The 10192-nt window shown below is 35.7% G+C and overlaps 1 protein-coding gene across 1 annotated transcript in view; it reads right to left on the reverse strand.

Annotated features, from left to right (window-relative positions):
- Positions 1-9631, reverse strand: part of ARMC2 (armadillo repeat containing 2) — a gene marked incomplete at both ends in the record, with an annotated part of 58142 nt that extends 48511 nt beyond the window's left edge. Inside the window, 5 exons of the mRNA XM_082303419.1 lie at positions 2445-2495; positions 5749-5959; positions 7166-7334; positions 8724-8796; positions 9414-9631. Of these exons, the coding sequence (XP_082159545.1) occupies positions 2445-2495; positions 5749-5959; positions 7166-7334; positions 8724-8796; positions 9414-9631 (722 nt within the window). The remainder of the gene's footprint in view (positions 1-2444; positions 2496-5748; positions 5960-7165; positions 7335-8723; positions 8797-9413) is intronic.
- Positions 9632-10192: the final 561 nt, after the last annotated feature.

Here is a 10192-nt window from a genome sequence, read left to right on the forward strand (position 1 = left end):
TTTTTAGCTTTTGGCAAAATGAGAAAAATTAGTATTTTGTTCTGCCATTTATTCTCACAGAAATTAATTTTCCCACATACCAATTAACAATTGCATTTCTCATTAATCCCTTTATTCCAATTTCATTATACTATCCAGACCTTTTATGTTGCCAGAAGGACATCAGAATTAGTTTTTGGTATTGTCTTTCATTAGTTGAATTGTAGGGAATATGTTTTTGTGGTTTTTATTGCAAACCAACTGATTTCTTCCTGACCCATAACTTAGCACTTGAAAAGCACCCTATATTTTAGAACTGACCTTCACTGAGCCTCTTAAGAGAATCAGACCCTACTTTGCTCAGCTACCACAGAATCTTTCATTCTGTGATGTCATCTGAGGGACAAACAAGACAGATAAACACAATCTGGAAGTAAGCCGCAAAGAAAAAAACCCTAGTGTTAACAGCTCAATTTTTAAAGATTATTTTCCTTTTCAAAAAAACAATGGAGACAAAATTACTTGCAGACAGCTAAAAGAGATATAAAATAAAGTATTAAGCCAATTACACAAAACTCGAGTCAGTCTTGTTTTTCAACCACAAAACTTCTCAAAAGCATAAAAATAATTGAAAAACTGGTAATATAGATGTCCTGAAATTATTTCAGGAACTGTAGAGAATTATAAGGAACACCATTAAAAAGAGAAAAAAAACAAAGGGAGTGAAAACTATAATCAAGTGTATAACTGATACCACTAATACAAGAAAAGATAACTAGTAGAAAGACAACATAATTTGCCAAAATATATTGACAAATAGACCAACTACACTCTGAGTCATCCTAAAGATGAGCAAGGACCAATTCTTCTATAAACACAATCACGGGAATAGCTCATTTCTTTTGACAACTCCAGCGATAAAAAAATACAGTATTTCTTATTTATACAGAAAAAGATACAGATGAAGAACCTCATGCACATGTTAAACACTATGACTTAAAAGAGTAATCAAGGTTGATGAAAAACCTCTATCCTTATCCTTTTTATTCTTCACAGTCCTTGCATATTCTGTCTAATACTGAAAACACTAACAGTATCTATTTGTGGTATCTTTACACAAGCAGATAACTGACAATCTAATTCTAACCATAAAAAATACCTAAAACATTAGCCTAAATATATTTGAGTCTGAAAACCACACCACCATCATCTTCCTAACCTGAACCTTGCATAAGCATTGCATTTCTAAAAAGAAAATAAATTTAAATCCATTTTTACTATAGGTCTACCTAGACTGAATTAGCATTCTTTCTTTACCCTGTGCGTGGCACACTTACCCATTACAAAATTACAATTCGATCGGTAATAAGAACTAGATCTCCCAGATTTGGAGACCAATGATGTTGGCCTGAAACGAATCACTAGAGGGGAAAGACTCTTTGGAGTACACTGTAAAAATGAGCCTAAACTCCACTGTCTCTTCTGTGAGCTAAGAGACCAGAGATAAGTTACCTCTTACCCTTTTCTTTAGAAGTCTGTAACAAGTTCTGAAAAAAAAAAGAATTCCTCTTTCCCAGTGCTCTCTCAGTATACCAAACCAGGCACAGTCTGGAAAACTTTGTAGAAAGCTCTACCTGTGAAAGATTTCCCAGCACGCAATTTTTTCTCTCTTAAATTAGTTGTCCAAATAGCCAGTGGAACTGAGGCAAAAATAGATAAAGATTAGTTGGGAGTACATTAATTTCCTGTTTCCCTGTCTTTATGAGAATTCACAAAGTTGTCAATATATGTAATTAAAAAAAAAAGAGAAAAATACTGAAAAAAGTCTGGAGAATCAGCTAAACCATATAATAAACCAATATCCACCCCATGTCATTCATTTCAAAAAAATCATCCAAAGCAAAACAGAATGGGTGTTCCCCTTAGCAAAAAAAAAAAAAATCTCTCTCTTCTGTGGAAATCTTTTGCTTTGAAGAGAAAAGGAATTTTGGGCATAGTGTATTTTGGGCACAGATGTGAAGGCTGTTTAGGCAACCAGAGACAAGTGATTTCCAGTGGCCCTCCCACCCATCCTATTCTATAGGATTCACTTTATCATTTAATCTGCTGCTTCTATCATTTTCTATTGACATATTCCAAAACTCTAAAAAAGTACAAGAAACTACTCTCATGGAAGAAGAATACATCTCAAGGATACTGTAAAATAGGCATTTAATAAAGAGACCAATAGTGAGAAAAAACAGGGCACAGTATATCTTCTTTACAGCACCTGCTAATCCTTTTGTAGCTCTTTATAAAACTCACTTATAAAAAAAAGAACAGGCCACCTGGCAATGAACTGTTTGCCGCCAAACTCTTCCTCACTGAAGGTACCTCTCCTTTTAAGGAGTCCTGGAATAACATCTAAGCTTTCAGAATACTGAGAAACTGGAGTAGGGAAAAAAAAAATCATCATCTTTTCTCACCAGGGAAACTGCTGCTCTTCATCAGCAAATCTGCCATTACTGTTGACACTTCTGTTGAAACATATGAATGCAGAAAACATTTTAGAAGTTTCACTTCTATAGCAATCACAATAGATGGCAAGGCACAACGGCTGGAGGAAGATGTAAACAAAACTGAGCTTCCTTATGATTGCCAGAAATTGTTCCTAGCTTTCCTGAGGCAACATGTCAATAAATTCAATCTGCTTTAATTAATATACCTATTCTATTACAACTAGATTGTTATTTGCAAAACAGAATTGCAAACAAAATGGCAAACAACTTTTCCCCTCAAAAGGTCCTTTTCTACTTTTTCCCCCCAGTACCTTTATAAATCAGTAGTGATTTCATTAGCACTGCTCATTCTTTTCTTCAGTCTTTGGAACAACAAAAGAATGTCAGATAGAAAGTGAGCAAGCCTCTTGCTGAAAAGAATACCTCCCTTCTGTTCTCTTTAAAATAAATGTAATAGCATTAATGGCAGGAATCTGCCACGCTGTTTTGGCATGCTCTACTGTTTCCTCATTAGCAGAAAAACAGTTTCATCAGGAAAGTTGTTTCAGTACATGTATAGGAACTGTAGGAAAAAGGGAGTAGGAAGTTCCATGCACCTTCTACTGTACAAAGTGTACTATTTCTACAATCCTCTTGCTTAATTCCTGCAAGGATTTTAAGTCACTGAGACACAGAACTGAGGCTGACACATACTTCATAGAGAATGACAGGACTCTAGGTAATAAAAGATTTCACATTCCTTTACGCTTTCACCCTATTACTCCTGAATGCAATATACTTTAAATAAAAAATATTTCATAACCCCATACAAGATGCCTCAAGTATTTATGACACAGAACCAGATGCAATCTAGCCTTACAATCATCTAGTACCTCTAAACATGTTCTACTGAGAAAGAATGCCAAATCTCTCACTGCAATGACCCCTCTGTGGCTCTGGAGCCTTTTACATACAACTATCACAAAGACCAAGCTCAATAAACCATATGGAAGGCTAGGTTTGTGGTACCTTTCAACTGCCTTGTCAGATGAAGAATGACATCTCTGAACTCACACAAACACATAGAACCAGGTTTGCATGACTTGTGTAGTATCATACACAAAGACTGGACTAATGCGCTCTATGGTCTAAGTCTTAGCAAGGAGTTAGAACATGAGAGCAGCTGAGATTATCTACGGCCATCCCATCATGCGATGGCATGAACTGCTTGGGCTGATATCGATGAGAGACCTTTGTCTGTGGCTAAAGGGAAAGCATTTTGTATTATTCTTATGCATCTTGCAGCACTGCAGATGTATGTGGTACTCTAAGCCATACGAGCATCTAAAGGGTGTCAGGAAGCCTCGCATAGGCAGCATTGGCAAAAACCATCTCTGACTTGAGTACCCAGCAAGTATCCACAACCCACAGGAGAGGTAAAAATGGGCCATTCAAAAATACATATCTTGCACTTAAGACAGAAAGATGGAGGAATGTTATATTCCTCTTCCATTTTGGAGAAAAATAGTCAGAACAATATTGGAAAGCAATTTTTTGTATTATCTTAAGGCCAGTAATTTGAGATCTAATTTAACTGATGTATGAAATTCATGATTTTAAAAAAGCACCAGTAACAAAAATGCAAAATCAAAAACTTGCAGAGCTCTCGTTCTTATAAAGAGAAGTGTATAATTTTGAACAGACAGGAAGCATGTCTAATGGGTTAGCTGTTCAATTATACATGCAAGTTTAAAATTATGACTGAGCAGGAAGGTCATTCTTTCCAATTAGCAGAAATATCAACCGATCCTTTCCTATTAGAGGAATTTGGGACACCATCAACTAAAACAGCAACCCAAACTGAAAGCAGAACTGAGAATGGCAGGACGCGTATTCCACAAAAGGCACTACCCATTTCCACTGCAACACTAAAGTACTTCACACCACACCTTAGTCAATAAAATTCTAATCACAGTAATTTATGTGGTATGACTACCCAAATAGTCTTTGTCTAAGAAGTTATTGGACCACTGATTTTAAAGGGAGAAAATTATATTGCAGTGAAGCATTCTCCTTGGTGCTTTACTTCCCTTTTTTTCACCTACATTCTTCATCTCTGCTCTTATTTTCTCATTCTTCCTCCCTCCACACTCATGGAGTTTTTTCTTTACTACAACAAGTCTTCACTCTTTCAGAATCTTTTTAAAAAATCCTGCTTACAGTTTAACATAAAAGAGTGCTATGATAGCTCTGTTATGTATCGTTTCCTGTAACAGTCTCAATGGACAACATTCTCTGAACTATTAAGTGCTATCATCAAGTTAGTAAATGAAAGGCCTTTCATAATATAAATTAAGACTATAATCATTAATATCAAAGGTGCTTAAGAATATCCAGGGAAATAACTCTTCCCTAAGTATAGAAACATGCTAGAAAGAAGATACTGGCAAATATATATTTTTAAGAGTGAACAAGTTTTTATAAGGATATGTTTTGAAAATAACGTGTTTTTCATTCTTTGTTGTTGAGATTGCCAGATCTGTCAATGTTACTAGCACAAAACAGCTGTTCATCTGACTACTAATGCAGCAACTGATACACCAAGTACACATAGTGCCATGGGACTATTCCTCCTTGTGCAAGAATTCACATCTGAACCAAAAGAAAAACAAATTACTTGATTATGAATTAAAGAACGGATACGATATTCCAGGTTCAGCAAAAACAGACTGCAGGCACGTCAGTCTCGTTAATCTCTTACACCTATTTGGTCATCCAAAAAAAAAAAAAAAAAAAAAAAGAACTAAAAATTCAAAGTCACAAAAAATTCTGCTTCTATTGCCAATGAGTTTAAGCCTGGTTTTGATGTATGATCACATACCAGAACTGAAAGTATGGCTCTACTCATCTGTCAAACTATGTGAAGGCAATATAGCACCTTAAAACAACAAGACTAAATTGCAAAAGCAAGCACATCAAATTTGAACTTGAGGATTCTACATGCAATGATTAGAAGACTTAGTTTTGCAGTGTTAATGATCAAACAAAAGTTATTTCATATCGAACAAATTTCTACCAACAATTTTTTACAAATTCGTCTTTTGAACGTAGAAACTTCCTAAAAGAAGAAATGTAAGTTCTTCCAATAATCTAAACACAGTTTCATTTTAAAGCATATGTAATGTTATCTTCAAATTCCAATAATTTTAAGCATTTTGATACTTGCACAATTGAGTATCTAGGAAGAGGGTTGTGTGGAAGATGCACATCACCATATTTGACCAATGCTGACCTTTCTCCTTGCAGCTGAAGTGAAAATTTTCCTGGTGTCCCTTCTATGGAGTCTTCACTTCCTGATCTGGCGATATGCTCATTACAAATTAATTGTCCACTTTCATCATTAAATGATGTGCACAACTTTTGCTCTGCTAAGGAGTTATTATTACTTCTGTCAAGATTATTCATCATCATAGTTGGTTCTTCAAAATCTACCTTCTCTTCATCTGAAATAGTCAAAAAGAATACATTTTGTTCAAGTGCTCTTATGAATCACTGCTTGTCGTCCTACATTATCAAAATTTGCTTGTATCAAAAGCTGAAAAAGCTTCAGACTATTAAGAGTAAGGTTGTCAATGTCTTCTTATGAACAGTATTTCTTAAAGTCTGTTGGGTTTGTGTTTTAAAGTTTTAATATTCCATCTTCTTTTATTTCCTTCTTACCAATGAGTGGATTGTACCTTGAGAAAAAAGTGATTGTATTTCAGGACCTGAATATTATGAAGGAACTCAGGAAAAAGGCAGCTGTTAATCCTGTAGCTTCTGTGTATACACAATAAGAACCTCCACAAAAAACCCCCTCACATAAACATTTGCATGATCCCAAAAGGGGAGAAGAAATCAAGGCAGGTTACAACTACATTAGCTTCTCAACTTCTTCAATTAGTAACATCAACTTATTAAGGCTACATGAAGAGGTACATTATATAAAGATATATTTATAGAATAAATACATAATAATGAAGTAAAGTTTAGTACTTTTTACATATTTTGCAATAAGATAAAAAGTGAGATATTCAGTTTATCATGTAAAGTAACAATCCTGGGCAATGGAAGAATTGTCATTATAACAAATGAATCTTCCTTCAATAAAGACAGAGTCCCAGCACACTTCATTATGAGCAAACATGCAGGAAGCCAAGATGCCATTTCCCATCTGCAAGAAAATTACTTTTAAATCTCACATTTAGTGACCTTTATTAAGTCTCCACTAATGAAACTCTTAACAACAAATACAATGTAGCTGGAAGCCTGTCAAGACATATCATTCCTTTTTATTTCTCCTTTTATGCTCAATAATCTGTCAGGGAATCTCCTTAGATGATGGCATCTCATTATCTCTTAAAACATGTCAGCATTTAATGTTAATCTTACGCACTGAAGACAACTTTCAGTAAAATTCCATTACTTGGAAACCTATAGGAAAAAGGGGCATCTGAGTAGCTTTCAACTCACTTTCAGCAGTGCAAGCCAGCATCATTTTGGGAAACCAGAGTTTCAAAACTGCCTTAAACCCATTTAAATACTTCCAAAATTCACACTGAAAGGACACGAAGGTCCTTTCATATATTAATAATTCATGTAATTACCAATATTAAAACCCATCATGCAGTTGTTTTTCTAGCAAACAAGATGTATCAAAATGTTCTTACTCTGACCCAGAGGAACCGCTTGAGCAGAAAATAAATCTCCCAGAGAAGTTGTTCTAAATAAGTCTTTCCCAGCACTGCTGACTTTTCTAACCTCTGCAGCATCAGCAGGAGGTTTTGGAAGGAAAACAGAAGAATCTTCATCTTTTTCAGAAGTGATTAGTACTCGTTTCTGTGACAAAGATAAAGGAGACTTTTAAAACAAAGCACAGATAATTTAATTTTCATGTAAGTAAAAATTAAAAAAAAAAAAAAAAGAAACCCACATAATTTCTAACAAAGGGCTAAATTCAGAACGGAACAGAAGTTACATTGGCTTGCTCATTAAGAAATTTTCATATCCTGAATCTAATGATACCATTCCACCAAACAAACCAGATGTCTATACCATTATCCCCACAGAAAGCCATTTAAAAGCCAACATTCAGGGGTACAGAAAACAAAAACTAGCTTGAGTAGAACAACCCAGAATTATTTATTCCTCATAAATACTCATTTAACTACATCTGCAGCAAGCTTATTTATCAAAGAAAATATTGTGCCAACGACTACTGCGAACAATTCTAGAGATACATCTATTCTTTGATTTGTTTTTGAGCATTAAAACAGCATTTCCAAAACACTTCAAATATGTTCACATCCTATGTACTACTTCCTATCACACTGAGACAAATCATGCAGATCCAGAAACATCAAAGTCCTAGTTTTATGACAGTATCTTGTATCTTAGAGGATGCAAACAAGCCCCCAAATCTCTATACAAAGCACTTGTTCTGCCCTTGCCCTACATAAAAGCACCGACCTCTAAGATTGATACCAATTTCCTTAAAATAAAGAATCCACTAGAAAGTCTCCAGCTGATTCTTCAGAGCTCTCCACAGTATTAGATGAAGAAGACAGCAGATGAGACCAACTCCCCACAACCACCATGATTAACACAAGCTCTCCATTTACAGCGTACTAACTTATCTCCATTGATAAAGCAAATCATTGATAAGATCCTCCCTGGTCTTCTCCAGGCTGAATGTTCTCCTTTCTCTCTGTCCCTTCATCACCTTTGTGGCCATTCATCAGATTCTCTCCAGTAGCTCCATGTTTTTCTTGTACTGTGGAGCCCAGAACTGGATACAGCACTCCAGGCGTGACCTTACCAGCGTCAAGTAGAGGAAAAGGATCATTTCCCTCAACCTGCTGGCAAAACCCCTTCTAATGCAGCCCCAGACACCATCAGCCACTTTCCTAGCAGCAAGGGCACATTGTTGGCTCATGTTCACGCTCATGAACTTCATCTATTTTAGTAAACTTACACAAGAAAGCTGAATCAAGAATCCGTCTTCTGATTCTTGCTAATGCCACTTAGAATCATAAAGCCATACAGCAATATTTAAGTAGCTTAAATTATTTTCAGGTCTCTTTTGGGGAAAAAAAGACAAAACTGACTTTTTAAGTCTCAGACTGACATGACAATAAGTCTCCATTTTTCCCCAACGTCTTTAAATCTTTTCCTAACACTACTGAGACACTGTATGAGTACTGCATGAGTTATTTCCAGAGTACTTACATTAGCCAGTGGGCTCAGATGAACACCAGAAAGTGGTCTTGATTCAGCCAAATCAAAACTGGATGCATCAAGACTAACAAAGAAATGAAACATAGTTAGAATAAAGCAGACACAGTGTTCTGCAATCAGTTGGGTTTTTTAATTGCATGCTTTTTCCCTTTGCCAGGGAATATGGAGAAAGAGAAGAAAGGAAAAGTGACAAGAGCACTTCACGCCAACAAAACTCCACCTAGAAATAATTTTGAAGTAGTATAAGCTTTGTTTGAAAATGAGCATTTCAAACTTCAGGACCTAAAATTTTACATTTAGAAGATCCCAGAAGGCTCTGAAAAAAGATCTAGCATATAGGTTATAGGAAACAAGCAAGCTTTCACATGTTCTAGGAAAAAAGCTGAAGACTATCTCAATTAAAAGCATGCAAATGTCTCACGAAAAGGTAGGTAACAGACTTATATTCTTATACTATTCTCCACATAGAAAACTAGTGTAATGACTGCCTCTGGTAGCTCTAATCCACAGGAACTTCCTGGACATGTAGATTAACACCAACAGTAAGGACCATTAGAAGAAGGCAAAGGATGTGATTAGGAATACAGATTAACACAGGGAAAATAATCACCGGAAGCATAATTACAGAATCAAATCTCTTGTTGCTAAAGGATATTTGAAAAAATCTTAAAGCCACGATACCTAAAAACTGAAGCGGGTCTATATTGAAGACATCGTGAGGATCGAGACCCAAAAAGTTTCCTTTGTTCATCTGTAGGTGTGAATGGTCTCTGAGTTCTTACTGTTCGTAGAGCATCTCTGGCTTCATTTACAATATCAGAACTGGTCGTAGGCTTTGCCACTGACAGCCGGTAGAACGGCTCTGGTTTTTTTCTGTTTTCAGTCTTTGAAGCTTGCATTCCTCTGCAGAGTACTGCACAGGAAGAACACTGGAAGACACATGTGAAAGGCACAAAATATTATGCTAGTTTTAAATTACAAACTATTAATTCATCACTGGTTATGCTACCACAACATAGTTTAAAAGGGTAACTAAATCCTAGACAGTGCTGAAATAGTGGGAAATAAGGTACATTGATATTGCATTTCCCTCTCTATTCCCCAGTTCTGTAGGAAAATACTCAAGAACAGAAAGCACCTGACATGAAGAACCTACCTTCAGTTTTTTTACAGGGAGCTAAAATACATCACTGTTCTTCATGGCCAAATGTGGTCATTTACAATTCCATAGAAAATCTGTTTCTTGACACCTGATTACTTAGGAAACATCACAGCCAAAAAAAGATTCAATAATATGCTATAAAGAGACCAGTTTTTTCCAACGTAGGAAAAACCCGATATATATTATTGACCTTAGGAAGAGCAGCTTCCTAATAGGTTCAAGAGGCACCATTATCAGAAACTTAAGCACAGTTATCAGCAATTGATAAGCAGAGACAAGAACAAGCAATCCATTTTTT

This window comes from Coloeus monedula (genome assembly GCF_965178545.1).
Source record: "Coloeus monedula genome assembly, chromosome: 2".
In the NCBI taxonomy this organism is placed as follows: Eukaryota; Metazoa; Chordata; class Aves; order Passeriformes; family Corvidae; genus Coloeus; species Coloeus monedula.